Source organism: Aquila chrysaetos, chromosome Z (genome assembly GCF_900496995.4).
Source record: "Aquila chrysaetos chrysaetos chromosome Z, bAquChr1.4, whole genome shotgun sequence".
Lineage (NCBI taxonomy): Eukaryota > Metazoa > Chordata > Aves > Accipitriformes > Accipitridae > Aquila > Aquila chrysaetos.
The window spans coordinates 71076015-71091809 of NC_044030.1; the positions used below are offsets into that span (position 1 = coordinate 71076015).

General features: G+C 35.7%; 1 protein-coding gene and 1 long non-coding RNA gene across 8 annotated transcripts in view; one reads left to right on the forward strand and one right to left on the reverse strand.

The window, feature by feature from the left end:
- FGF10 (fibroblast growth factor 10) overlaps positions 1-4687 on the forward strand; it is a 66256-nt gene extending 61569 nt beyond the window's left edge. For all 7 annotated transcript variants that reach the window (XM_030005372.2, XM_030005375.2, XM_030005370.2 and 4 more), the window contains exon 5: positions 1597-4687. In XM_030005372.2, the coding sequence (XP_029861232.1) occupies positions 1597-1794 (198 nt within the window). In that variant the 3' untranslated portion in view covers positions 1795-4687. The remainder of the gene's footprint in view (positions 1-1596) is intronic.
- The window catches only part of LOC115337247, an 83707-nt gene that overhangs the window by 9579 nt on the left and 58333 nt on the right, over positions 1-15795 (reverse strand). The gene's annotated exons all lie outside the window — the stretch shown is intronic.

Below are 15795 nucleotides of genomic sequence, written 5' to 3' on the forward strand. Positions count from 1 at the left end.
ATACCTTGACTCCAGAGGTGGCGTATTACAGTAAATAAATATTAAACAATCTATGTTTAGCTTTGTGAATACAGGCAGTATCAAGGGTTGTTTTGTAGAGAGCTGTCTCTCGATAGTGTCTTCCCCACCAGTCATTGTTCAACTAACTACTAGTCCCAAAATCAAAGAGCATTTTGGGAGCCAAACTGACTTTGAATATGCGCAATTCTGTTAGGAAAACATAAGCTGTGGTCTTAGCAGCAAATAAGTAAAACATTGGTTATAGACCCAAAAATTCTTACTGTATCAAAGTACTGAACATTAACTAGTTTAAAAATTCTGATTTAAATTAATAGGAATTCAAATTTTTTTTTTAATATTCTTATGTCCTTTTTTATTAATGTGGATACTTTCTATGTCTTTATTAGCTGAATATCTAAGGATTTTGATCATAATAAAAGATAAAACATCCCTGAAATTCTTATCTGTACCATGAAAATTGTTTTATTATTCAGACATATTTCTTGTCTTGTTCGTAGACATGTTAAAAATACCACATGTAGTTAGTGTATCATACTCTGAGATTCTGACATGCTTCTGCCTCAGCTGTGAACACCTTATTTTCTGAAATGCAGAAGCAACAAAATACTAATTTTTGGTTGTAATTTAAGTGTGTTGTAAATGTCCCACTTTCAAAAGCCTTCTAAATGGAATATAAGTAACTTGATAAAACTGTGGGGGTTTATATGTAGGAATTACTTGTTTGTGAAAACAAAGCATTCTTGGCTTCATTATAGAGAAGAAGATCTGTGTAAAAGTGCATTTAACATTATAGAAAAAAATAGTCTCCCCCTACATGCTTCCACATGTTTGTGTTTTTTATTCTTTCTAGCAAACTGACAACAGGTTGTCCTTTAAAAACAGAAAACCTTAATCCCTTGTACCATACACAAAGTTGCTTTCAAGTTTATTTAGTCAATAAGTTACAGGATCATACATGATTCTTTTTTAGGCTAAGCCCCTCTTCAGGTCAGCAGAATAAACAGGCCTCACATCCATTGTAACAGCAGCTTAACAGTGACTTGCACCCATCCAAAAAAGCCCTTTTTCAGGGCCAGTGTGGTGTAAAGGATCTTACTTTAAATAAGAAGTAGGCCTATGCCATGCATATTTGTTTAACATATGGTATCAATAATCCAGTTCAAGATATTTAAGGGTTATATTTGTTAGAACTGAAATATGATGAATGATTCCAAGATTGCTACCTCATACCTCGAGTTTATGACTGAGAGTTTAATATTGTTGTCATATTCCATCACGGAGAAGTTTAATTTCAGCTGTGAGTGGATTATATCATTTCACTGCTGTAATTATGCACTGCATAACTGATTATGTATTTAGCTGGTTTCACTTTTTGCAGTCTAACTGATGTTGTTTTAAATGCTGGAGGCACAGTGAAAATATTCTTTAAATGTACTGTAGAATGCTAAAAGGGTGTCGTATACAGAACACTGAAATCTTCCAAAATACTTCTGGAAACTATTTACCTTCAGTATGCTGCAACTCTGAAAGATTATGTTTATTCTGAATTAGTGTCTTTTTTTCTTCTTTTAACAGAAGGAGTTTAACAGTGATTGCAAATTGAAGGAAAGAATAGAAGAAAATGGATATAACACATATGCATCATTAAATTGGAAGCACAATGGAAGGCAAATGTTTGTGGCCCTGAATGGAAGAGGAGCCACAAAGAGAGGACAGAAAACAAGAAGGAAAAACACCTCAGCTCACTTTCTTCCAATGGTAGTAATGTCATAGATGAAGGAACTATTTTATTGATGCAGTTGAACCAAAGGCTCTTATGTCAAGAATATTTGGTAATCCTCTTGAAGCGTAAATGCAAAGAAATAATGCAGACATCTGCTTGTTTGAAAAGAGAGCAGGGGAGGCCTTTGAAGGTTTTATACTTATTGCTGGCACATGAAATACTTTTATTTAGTTCGGTGTCATATCTTATAATGAAGATACAAGCTGGATCAAATGGGATGGAAGTTACTGCCAGTGTGAACAATTTTTTTTATCTCTGCAACAGAACTTAAGGGATGTGAGACAATCTGTTGAATTATCTTCATGGGGAAAGTTATTTATGGAATACTAACTCATATCAAAGACCTTAATTGCTCGTTCAAGCCTAATGATCCAATGAACTGTTAGACACGCAAGCATTTACTGGAAGCACTTGGGTCATATGCACAAAAAAATGACATTTCTGGAGAAGCCTTGTGGAAGAATGGATAGGATTAAGGAATATAAGCAAAGTAGTGTAAAACTGTTCTAACAAAACGAATAGTATGGTTTGCTTGTATGTTCTAAATTCATTTCTTTTTATTTCTAAGTTATTTATTTAATAGGATGTTAAATATCTTTTTCATTTGAAATGTTTTCCTCATTTGCTTCTTTGTTATTTTCCCTTTTTCTCAGTACTTCACACAGAGGTTGATAGGTTAAAATGTCAAAACCTCAGAAGTACTCTGAAAACAGGTATTAGACAAGGCTTTAAAGGCAGAATTTAATGTGTATAATCCATTTTTTTCCTAAACTGTCTTGCACTTAAGCAAAAAGCCCAAACAAGCAGTGCTTGGATTTATGGTATTGGGTGTCTTTATGTTGGAGAAATTTTTTTACTTACCAGCGCTCAAGAAAAAACTTCAAGAGATATTTTGTTCAAAGGGTCTCTCTGCTATTTTGAAATTGAGAGAAGGGGCCATATCTGTGCTTGGGTGTCAATGCATCTGTGTGTATATTCATCTGACTTTGATTTCAATTTGGAACTAAGATCTAATGCACAGCAATCAGTGTGATATTCTTCAGCAAGCTTTGGGCTGGAACTTAGATGTGGATAGCCCTGTTAAAGTCGCTGAGATTGCAAAGGTTAAAATTAAACAGTCTGTAATTCCCAAGTGTAAAATTTGGCCTCTGAAATACAAGTAAGAAGGCAAAACAGTCCTGCACTCCTTATTCAATTAATATGCCCATTCAGCACATTCGTCCTTGTTACGAGCTTGTAGACTCACGAGCATATAGTGGGAGCGATACCTAAGTAAGGACTGAGGGACAGGAGATCCAAAATCATGCTCATGCATTTATCAGAGATTATTACTCACATGTATATTATATACAAGAGCCAACCAAAAAGCTGTGCTGGTATTCAGCTTTAGCATGCCTTTCATATCCATCATAGTAACTGAAGGCTCAAAATACATAATATCCAGCACATTTTTATGAAGTGTTACTAGTCCCATGGCTTAACTTGAGCAACTGCAGTATAATAAAGTTAAGCATAATATGAAGTCTGTTCAATTAAAGGTACATAAGGTGTGTTTTAAGTTTTGCTTTACTCTGTAATTTTAGAGAGCTCTGGATAGCTCACCAATGTAACCATATTGAGATTCATTTTGTTAGAGCAGATAAATAGAAAACAGTACATCAAACAATTTGTACCACTGTCTTCACATTGTATTCCACTAAATAAATAAATAAGCCTTTGCAGTGTCTTTAGTAAGAAACAAAAGTAGTATAATATTATTTTGTTCTAAATACTTTAAGTGATAACTATGAGATTATATTGATGCTGCAGTTTTATCTTCAATATTTCTTGTTGTGAAAAAGTTGATTTTATTTTTATTGTTTGGAAACTGTATTTTGGTACAAAGGAGAGCCTTGCTTAACGTGTCTTTTTGAGAATGTTTAACCTCTGTAAAGGCTGGTGGTGTTGGAATCTTCTATAACTTATTTAAGTCAATGTTTAACCAGCACTTCAATCTTAATCTGTTATTTAAATATTAGCTGTTTTTTTTAAAGAAGCAAAAAATAATAGCTTTCCCATAAAATACAAAATGGTCAGATTGTATTTCCTGTCCTTAAATAAAGTCAACTGTTTTAAAACCAGGAATTAATTGAGAGACAACATTTAAGCTGATAGCTGACATTGTATTTCATGGTACTTTATCTCCAGCTTTCTTCCTCACAAATGACATTTTTCTGGAAAAGGAAATAAGAATTTCAGGTTTTAAATGTAATTGCAGGTCACAGCAAAACTTAACTACCATGATAAAAGGGAGTTTCTGTTGTTTAAATTTGTAATCAATAATTAAAACTGACAAGACATAATGGACCACCCGCAGTGAACATTCAATGTGAGCTTGGACAAACGCAGTATTGGATGACCACTTAAAGAACATTTAGGGTACAAATGAAATTCTCTTTTGACAGAATTACCTAGATTACTTGGTCAGAGGAGGGATTATGCATAAATATTATCATAGTACTCAAAACACCATGCTGCTCAGAGACAAAAATCGGGAAATACCACTTTTCCAAAGTGAGTCAGGAGCCATTTGTGACATGAATAGTGGTTTCTGAAAATTAATGAAATTAAAAAACCCTTAAAGGAATCAATGATTCCTGTGTGTTTGGTATACTGTAATACCCACTGTAGTGGGAGCAAACTGCAGACACTCTATCTAGAGTATCACAGATCCTCAATCATAAGCTCCGTTTTCTGTCACCCTCAGCATAACAGACTCCTGAGCAAAAGGAAAATGGGGAGGGATTTAAAAAAGAAAAGGGGAACAAAAATCACTATCAACAATGTATAGTATGTTATATTTAAATAAAAATAATAAAATGTGGGGATTAGAGAGTAAAAGTATTGTCCTTGTTTGTTTTATTAACCTGAAATGATACTGCACAATAAAAATTAAAAGAGAAAAGATCCGTTGTACTACTGGATGTCATTTGGTGCTGTATAGCCGCAAAACAAAACAAAAATCACTTGAACATTTGTAAGTTTCTTTAATTTTTTGCATGTGTGAGTGAGTTATCTCCACACTAATAACAACCAAATGCTTTAGATTCTTCCTGTATGTATTCAAATCCACCTAGTTTATACAGTGGAAAAAGCAATGAATTTGAAGAAAGCACATTTGATGAAAGAATGAAGGGGTTTAGGAAGAAGAACATGTACTCACATTTTTAAAGTAAACTTTAGATATGGAAATATAGTTACATTTTATATAAGACCTCATTCAAGACATTTCAGGTTATAAAGTTCACTAAAGGTTAGTAAGCTTTAGTAATACAAGAATATCGGTGTATGAACACAACTTTGTAATTCATGCCCCTGCTGAAACTGATTGTCTCCATTCACACAATGAGTCGTACTGCTTCAAGAAGTAATCTTGAAACTAATGCATGAAGACAGCTCCTCTTTTGAAGTATCAAGTATCATTATTTACTCTATTAAGTTAGACTGCGGGGCTGAATTCATCTTCCTAATTTCCTATTAAATTGGAGAAAGGAAAGTACAACACACAACACAAACACATTTTCTGCTGCGGCTGGTCAATGTGTGATTACTGATGGTACTTTTCAGATAAAGCTCATTGACTGAAACAATTTCAGTGCAACTGCAAGTAACAAACACATGCAAAAAAAAGTTTTTTCCCATCACATTATAAGCAAGAAATAGAATATGAAAAATTAATTAACTTTGAACCTATCAGATTATGATTTATAGTTATGCTTACCTGCTCAGATACTTGAACCTCATATTTAACTATATGGAAGCTTTCTCCTAGTAAGTTTTGGAATTCTCTAATGAAGAACAGTGAAGCTAAGATACCTGATTAATGTCTTCTCACTCACTAATCCCAGGAAAAAAAAAAAAAAAAAGTAGTACATATTTTGCCCACTCCAACAATATAAAGAAAATATGGTCCTGTGAAAGGCAAAATAAAGGAACCGTGACTAAGCCTCAAGTAACTGATATGGGAGCACTGGTCTCTAAGTTACTGCAGTATAAATGAGGAGAATTTGCACTCCTGAAATTCCTCACCAGGACCTTTAGTGATGTCACTGTATACTATTTCATTAATGCAAAATACTAATTCATGCAACTGAATAAATGGACATGCTGGTGGTGACATCAGAAATATGTCCTTTAAGACTATTGTCTAAAGATGAGGCTATGAGAATTGCCATATCTGAAAAAAACCACAGAAAGTACCCCACTGTATACTTCTGTGCAAAATATTTAGGGCATTGATAGTATATAGATAATGTATGACAGTGGAAAAAACAGAGTCTATATTTACATCAAAGATCAGACTCTATATTTATCTTGTAATGATGTAGTAAATGAAGAATCAAGATATTACAGGTTCTTTATTACTACTGAAATGTAAAGTGTGCATACCTTTAGTGTAGCCATTCATCCAAGCTCCAGATGTACTATTTCACCATCCAAACTATTCTGTGGCTGCTTTAAGTTATGTTATATGATTTTTTGATTATGAAACTGGTTTACTAATTGCTTAATGAACTTTTAACCCTTTAATTTGCTAACAGTTTTCACAGAAGTCTGGGAAGAGGCCAAACACTGGTCTACACCTGAATCTGCACTTTTTTTCCTAGCTATAAGTAGCTGAAAAAACAGATCACGTTCAATGTTGTACATGCAGGAACTTATCTTATTCAGTGATGTGTGTCTGAGTGGGATGAAAAATGAATCTCTCCCTTCCGTTATCTTCATGATGCCCAGCTAATTTATATACTTTCTTGCATTAGAAATACTCTTGAAGTCTCACTTCCCCTTGTTTCCAAAATGTACATCACAAAATTGTATGACCACTTTAGCTTTCTCTTTTATCCCTTTTTTTTTTTAACAAGTTGAGACAGCACTCAGAAAAGAAACTGCCTTATCAGGATCCTGTACATACAATATAGCATTCTTTCCAAATTGTACTGAAATAATCCATTCAGGACAATCAAAATGTTTTCAGCTTGGTCATCTAGTATCCATATCAGTAGGCTTCAGATACAATTAACTACTTGAAAAAACTATTTTATTTATACTCACTTGTAGGAAGACTAGTCCAGTAACAGCAGAACCTTGGAAAAAAACTCAATAAACACCTTCTGGATGTCAGGGTCAATAGGCTGGGACCTTTCAGGCAATATTTCTAACAAATCACAATAAAAAATTGGGTGTAAATAAAAATCACAACATAAGTATTCACATGAGGTATTTTAAATTTTAGAATTTGCACCAAAAATGTGAGCCTAAAACCCACATTCTTCATTTCACCTTTTTGAAAAATATAGTTTTCAGTTTACTCTTATACTGCTAACTATGTGTAGTATATTTCTTGTCCAGTTATGGTAATTTCCTATTTCTTCCTTCTTTTACATGTAGTGATGCCCCCAAACAATAAGATTCATAAATGGTTCACTGAGGCAGCTTGCACAACCGATGTCTGCAGTACGGTCTCATTCATGCCACATACATGACTCTCATTTCTGGTTCCACATAGAATATGACACAGAGATCCAGTTATACTGTAGTGTTTTGATAACCCTTGGCTCCCCTGAAACTACCTATATACTTACTAGTAAACATGCAAATTAGGTTCAAAAGTTAAGTATGCATTGTGATAGCTTGGCTCTTACAACCACCACCATGCACAAGACACATTGAAAATGAATATGTATTTTTCTCCTTCTTTCCCTTTCCATGGTTCACTTGAGGAAAGGGAAACAGAAGGAAAGGATACGATATTATTATTGTTAGTTACAGTCTTCATTGTTTTTCTTAATTGGTAGCCAGTACATGACCTCTGCTGGTCTTTGACTGGATCTTATTTCAGTGATGAAATAGAAAAGAGATATCAGCAATCTTGTAAAAGAAGGGCCAGCCTCTTTTTTTTTCCTTATGGTCAGCCAGTTTGACTTACTGAGTGCTACTGATATAGCGTACAGTTTATGCTCACTTAAATATAGATTAAGCTAAAAGATTCCAGCTTTGGAAGAAGAGATATGGCTCTGCTTATCCTATTAAATGAGTACTGTATCCTTTGCCTGACAGAGACAGATAAGATTTAATTCATTCATTTGTTTAACTGATTGCTTCTTAAATGCTCTGAGGTGAACGATATAGTGTGAGAGAAAAGTCTTGCTGATAGCTGTAATTATTACATTTCTATGGTAATTGGGAGGTGCAGTGAGAAGGTACAGTATCACGACAGTTAAAGTACTTAAATACAAAATCCTGCAGCAAGGTTCAGCCTGTATTCGTACTGAAAGCCACCAACGAGTTGTAAATGAATGCCTGGGCCTCCAGATTGAGGAAGTCAGGTATCCAGAAGCAATGGTAGGCCCTTTTCTCCCCTGACTGCTCTAGTGTCTTAACCATTCTCCACATTAAAGTCACATCAAACTTGACTCTAATTATGTGTACAGATGTAGAATGGGAGGCAAATTCTATTCACAGTCAAAAAGTGTCAATGACTGAGTATAACTCACCTGCAGCAATCACATGTTTCTTCCCCTTCACTCTTGTAACATTTTCCCTGGACTTCTTGTCTGAGTCCTGACACAAATGCAGTTTTTCCTCATTGCACTTGAAACACGATACAGCATGAGATCTCTAACACCATGCCCTATGTATCCCAAGTACTAAGGATGAAAATTCACTTCTGAAAAAGATAAGTGAAAACTGTCAGGTGGCACCTTGCAAACACAACCATTGCTGAAAACTGCCCGTGACACACAGGACCAGATGTAAGAGCAGACTACTCCTCAGCACTTATGTGACAGGTATTCTGCTTGGAGTTGAGCCTTACATATATTAGATTTTCCCCAAATATTCATTTATTTTTCCATAAAGGACTTCAGTGAACTTTAGACAGTTGTCTCAGCTTGTCCACTGAGGACTATAAATACAAGACACCAGGTTTTGGCCCAGGAAGTACTTGAGCTTCTTAGTGCTGGACTTTGGAAGTATACTTTAAGGAACTACTATAAAAGTGCTCCATTTTCTGTTCATCCCTCTTGCCACACTTTTATGTTCGCTGTTGGAGGAACAACATTTTAGAGGATAGTTTTTAGTCTGGCATAATACGGCTGTTCTCATACTTTATTTGGCATGTCAAATGTCATGGCTTCTAGACTTTCAAAAATGCCCACCTAGCCACTGCTCTTATGCAGATCAACACATAAGCAGTACTGCAGTAGCTGGGCATGCCCAGCTCCATTCAGACTGACCACATGTACCTCAGTTATTTGTGAAACATAGACATGGTACATACAACATATCCCGGAAAGCCAGACCCTTACCTTCTACTCTACATGTAAAATCTGTGCCGAAGAAAATCAAGATACAATGGCACTATGTAAGAAATACTTAAACTTTTCTGCCCCAAAAGGTTTATATCAGATTACTAAATCAAAATGCAATGAAAGAGGTATCCAGTCACAAATTTTGCAAAATAATCGTGGATTGATAATCCTACAGACTGAGCTCTTCTCAAAAGTCACCATGCTTGTGACCATCATATGACAGCATTTCCATATCACCCTGTACATCTAGCCCCATCTGACTTTGAGGTAGAACCGCTACTACTGAGGAAGCTGCTCTATTTCCAGAGCCATTAGATTAGATTAGTTCTTCAAATATGTTAACACCAGTCAAAACTGGTTGTGTTGATTTTTTATACATATTCAGTTGGGCTATTCTGTTACACTGATAAATAAAATCCCACTTTTCACCACAGATAATTTGAGAACAAAATTATCAAACTAAAGTAAGAGAAATTTAAGTTTAAATATTTGCAAAAACCTTCTTAACACTAAGACCTCTGAAGTAAATTGATTAGGGTAATTGTACAACTTTCTTTCTGAGTTTTAAGCATGTAAGAGCTGTCAGGAATGGTTTACTTTGTTGATTCTGCCAGACAGGAGGATGAACTAGCTCTCTTCCAAGGTCCCTTATAGCAATATTTTCTATGATTCTATGAACCATCAGCTGAATCTATATAAAACACTAGGCAGTCAGCTGCAGTCATAACTTCCAACTACTACCAACAAGCTCAAACTCAAGCCAGTAACATGTAGGCATCCTATAAAAAAATACCCGGAGCCATCCTGTTGCCCCCCCCCCCCCCCCCCCCGCCCCAATTACTTTACACAAGTGTGTTGCAGAGCTGAACAGCAAAGAGACATAAGTAGTTAAAATCTTTCTAACTAAAAGAAATCAGAGTGACTAAAAGTAGCCCAAGCATGAGTTTTTTCAGCAGAGCACAAACTCTTCCAGGAAATGTCAGCAGGATGGCATTTAGTCCCTTTTTACTAACCATTACAGAGAGATGCAATCTGGGTCTGACTCAAGCTTCCACTGCACATTGATTACAGGAAACGAGACTGACCCAGGCAGTAACAATATGCAAAGGTCAGTACCTACCTCCTTTTGACATTTAGTAACTTCACAAAAAACTGCAGATAATTTTCATAGATAATTGCTATATTTTTCAGTGGTTCTTGCAAGAATAATGCCATAGTGAATAAGCCTTTCCATTAACCCACTCCTCCTCAAAATGTGCTATGTCCTAGTATAGGTTGACTTATGGATACTGTCCAAGAACCTTTACTTATTTCATCTATCACTAACAGCACTATAAATCAACCAGTAAATCAGTTTGTTCTACTTAATGCAAGTTTTTGATCTGATGGCAGCTTAATAATTTGTATTTCTCATTTTATGTTTAATTTCTTTTGTTCATTTTTAAAGTAAGCGTGGTAGTTGATCAAATGACAGGCTGACCCTGCATTATATAGAGCCCTGTGTTTATACTGGGGACAGCTCAGCCACTCACAGTTTTTTCTTCTCACATTCTGTATCACCATTTTATATAAGCCCTGAAAAGAAGGACTGTTCTAGGGAAGAGGGAAAATATACAGTGTTCATGACTCTTCTGTTACTGCTTAGACTCTGCAAGCATGGCAAGGGTTCAGCATAACTGAAATACAGGGAGAAGAGGCTAACATTCTTACGGTTAATTGTAGCACTAATAAGATATGGATATATCATAAAATGTATAGTATGCTACACAACATAAACTCCGTTTTCTTAAATTAATTCCATGTTAATGTATACAACATGTAACAAAATTTATACCCAGTAGTCATAAATACCACACACATGCACACAGACTTATACCACTTGCAGTTTCCTGCCAAACTCATTATGTTGTTTTCATTTTTTTCACCCCATAGGAGCACCAATGTTATCCCCTGCTGTTGCTTCTATAACTTAGGTAGGAAGTTAACTTAATCAGCACCTTTCAAAAACAACGCCCATCTCTAAATTTCACAGCTCTTACAAATCCATATGAGAAAGCCTTGTACCTTAAAGTCATTGAGGCAGATGTTGTCATTTCTCTGTATATTTAGCAGCTATCAGTTTACTATTCATAGCAAAAGTACAGTTGTTTGCTACAGCTACTGCTGTTATCAAAACTCCATTGTTTTAGGTGCCAAACAATAAAAGGTAAGAGAAGACAGGTTACCTCTCGAGTACAATTACAACTATCTTGCCTGATATGGTGGAATACAACAGAGAACAATAAATAGATGTCAGTGTTATCATTAAAGTATCATTATGCATGCCTCTCCATATCAGGGAGGATGGGGTTATGGTCCATACTGAAGAGGTGGAATTCAAGGAGTGATTTATAAGAAAATAAAGCAAAAGCTATACAGATTTTCATTTGGAGGGGTTGTTTTTTTCCCTCAGTCCAAAGGAAGGAACATGAACCCTGCAGACATTCTGAAGGTAGAGGCAACAATCGCAGCTAATGTCATGGACCAGTAAATCGTATAAGGCTTGTCAGGGAAAATCTCAGTGGAACCCTCAAGTGTGGTCAAAGATAGAAAAACAACGAAAGGGAGCCAAGTCCTGTGATAGAAGAATGATTTTAGCAGCTGTGTCCTTAACACTCATAATGAGGGGACTCAGCACAGCTGGCATCCAAGCCAAACAGCAACAGGACATAATCCTTAAAGCATGTGATCATGATGGTCTCAGAACGAGGCACATGTTTCTCACTTAATAGATTCAGGAAGGAATTAGAAATAAATTTATATTTACCTGTTTGAAATACAGTCTCTAAACAAGACTTCATTATTCTAATTTAGAAAACAAAGTTACTGAGAAAAACAGCAATCATGCAAATACTGCTGTGCTTTGGAAGAAAATACTACATGTAATTTAGAGGAGCATAACATGAACCTTGCTAATGCACTGTAACGACCAACATAAATGCTCAGTGTTGCTCAGAAGTGGCAGGATCAACTGTGTCAACCAAGAGCTGCCGGAAGGGGAGAGTGGATAGATCTAGAGCCACACATGAAACATTCATTGAAAACGTTTTACCTCTAGTTACTTTTTCTTTAAACAAATAGTAAGCTCAGTGCTATATTATGAGAATAAAAGGGATCATATCAGCATTGTAGAGCAAAAGTAGAGTCTTAATCTTTACTTAGAAGGTATGCCCTAAGTGCAACAAGGTGATACAAGTTTTATGCATAGGGGATCACTGCAAGAAACTGCTGGGCAAAGACAGGCGTTGTATCACAAAAGAAACAGAATTTAAGTGTGGCTAGACCAGGAAGCACAGCGGTGCTAATAAGCAGTATTGGAAAGAATGAGTTAAAATAACTTTGCAGAACCTCACAGAAAAGCTTCAATTTAAGTTTTGGGCAGTGCCTAGGCTTTAGGGAGAAGTTCAAATTTTCTTCAAATCCAGTCCCAGAAGTAAGTTGCTATTTGGTTCTAATTATTAAATTAAATGTGATTTTTTTTTTGTTTCAGTCACTCCCAGATTGTCCGTGTTGTAAACATTTTACTGGTAACATTATTGTGTTTTATGTAAATACGGAGAATTTTCTTAACTTGAGCCAGATCACATTTAAAACAAGCACGATGTAACAAGGACAGCCCTAATTAAACAGAGGCCAACTGGCAGTACTATTGCAATACATAGAAATCTTGTGCCGTTTCCTGTCTTTTTTTATTGAGCGTGAAATCCACAACAGATTTCTTGCCACCTAGGCAGAACTGAACAAGACACACTCTCGCTCTTATTCTTCCCAGTAAATGCATACAGCCAGCACTGTAAGGAGCAACAGCATTGACTGGGGGACTATGCAGCAGGCTGTGTTTACCCAGGCACGTGATACAGAGCCCATGCCAGCCCAGGCACTTCTACAGGGAAGACTGAGACAGTTAACATGCATGGTAAACCAGATCTCTACCATTGAACAAGCTTTAGAAAATTCATTAGGGAAGAAGTTCTTCACATTGTCAGCTGTTCTTAGTTGCCACACAACATCAGACTTCACTCTTTGGAAGAATAGCAATGTAAAGCGAGAATGGAAGTAGTTTACACAGTGGAAAAAGGGCAAATAGAGGTGATGTAGTCAGTGTTTCATATGACATGTTTGGGTAAGAACTGCACTCTGCTCTAAATATTGTTTCCTACAAAGACCAATATAAGCAAGAGGAGAGGAAAGATCAGAAAAAATTAATGAAGTCAAGACAGAAGAGGAAAAAGGCTGAAGCAGAAAATGCAGGAAGCTGGCTGCACAGAGGGTTGGCAGCCTAGGCTTAGTGCAATTATCTGTACTTTAACATACTGTCTGCAGTGACCAGGAGAACTCCATCAGTACAAGAAATGATCTAATCATTCACTGCAAACACTTGACACTGTTTAATGAACCACTGCTTCCACACTCCCATGACTGTTATGCCTTTGATCATGAGTAATTATTTGACCAATAGTTTTATATACATACTCAGATATAGAATTTTTCAGTAATTGCTCTTGCAAACAAGACAATTATCTTGTTCATCTCTCTCTCATGTACCTAAAAAGCATGAAACTACAAGGGAATATCACTTGATCTTCACAAATTTCTCTATTGTATCTATATTTAGCTCAATCAGTTTGTAACTGACTACAGCCTAATTTGTGTTTGGCTAAAACATATTCTCTTGAAAATGATCTTATCTTGATGTGAGTGTCTGAAGAAAGAGTGAGTCCAGTTTTGTCCCAGTTACGTATGTTATTTAAAATTTGTGTTTGTCTGACTTAAATGCAAATCTTAGTTTCAATTGCATCTTTTTCCACTAGAGCTAAAAGGCAGTGAGAGCCAGTGTTTTACTCTCTGTTAAGGACCAGAATCAAGTCACTCTCAAACAGAATTCTTTCAGTTGCTCAGCATAAGGCACATTGCTCCTCCTCTGATAATGTTTAAGACCCTTTTTTTGTGTGGCAGTGTCTGTAGTGTCTACAGTATCCTATCATGCAGAAACAAACCAAAACTTTCTTGTTTTATCATCCCTACTTTTAAGTCTGACGATAAGACTGGTTCACCTTTTGCCACAGAAAGGTTTTTTATGAACTTTGTTTTTACAGTTGTGTAAGAAGTTTATATTTATGTCCAGGTCATTGATTAAAATCCTGAGTAGCACTAGGCCTAATATGCTCACTTCTGGAACTCCTGTCTAAACCCCTCTATTCAGTTGTTTTCTCTGATTGCTACTTTTTGCCAATTGGTATGTCATTTAACATGTGTTTTACTGCTATTTCATAATATTGATTTTTGTAACTGCAGTATGATATGATGCTAAATGGAAAGTATATTAAATGTAGTATATCTACACTGTTAGTTTTATCAAACTTTTTATCTTATTAAAGAAAATCTAATTTACTTCATACGGTCTAAATTTCCTTTGAGGCCTATTAGCTAGTACTATGCTTTCATTCTCTGCTTCACAAATCCTGTAGCAGGAATTATATAATACTGGCTGACTTATATACCCCTGAGTTATCCCACATGCCTTTCTGATGATAATTACAATTTTGTATGCTACATATAAGGATTCTGATTTAATTCAATAATTCTGAATGTACTCTGTGTACATAGTTCCCAAAGAATCCAGGGGATTAAGAAAAGCAAACCTATCATCAATATGCCTAATTTGCTGAATACAAGTTCACCTCTCCATTTCCACTGAATCTGCAAATGGGCTGAAAATTATTCATCTAATCATTAAGACAGTGGCTTGCTGTAGGAACATAACAAATAAGAAAATCCATGCTGGTTTTCTTGCTTATGAATCATTAATAATAAGTCACATAAGAAATTTGGCAGCTTATCCAGTAAAAAAACAAACAATGAATCACTAAATCTCTCAGAAAATTTACAGTTCATTTTGTATTTGCCTAGTACTTACTACTTTTATCAGTGAGCTGGAGATATAAAACTGATAATTTGCTATTCCAGACCTTTTGTCTAAAGTATAATCCATTACCTAGACCATCCCTGACAAAAGTTCATCCAACAGCTTCAACATATCTATTGATGGAAATTCTGCTGCTTCTCCAAGTAGCCTGCTTGGGTGTTGAACTGGCCTTTTGATGTGAAAGTTTTTCTTAATATCTAATATAAATAGTCCTTGCTACAAATTAATCTACCTAATTCATGTTCTATCTTTTGCAGGGATGAAAACACTTGATCACCATCTTCTTTGCAAAAACCTTTTATGCATTTGAAGCCTGTTATCATTATTCCTTCCTCATTCTTCTCTTTTCCAGACTAAACAAATGAATTCTTTCATACTTGCTTTGGAGGTCATGTTTTCTAAACTGCTTATCATCTGGATTATTTATGATAAGTTATCTCCAGTTTCTGTGTCTTTCAGAAAAATTGTCCCCTCACACAAAAGTGCTCACCAATACCAGGTAGCATGAAATAAACACATCCTAAATCTAACAAGAGATATGCTTTTAATAACTTTCTGGAATTACATTTGCCTCTTTTATAAATGAACATTGACTTGCATCTGTGTCCCCATCTTGTTTCCTGAATTTGCCAAGCCAGTCCTTGCCCATTTCCTATTCATGTAGTCAGTGAACAATA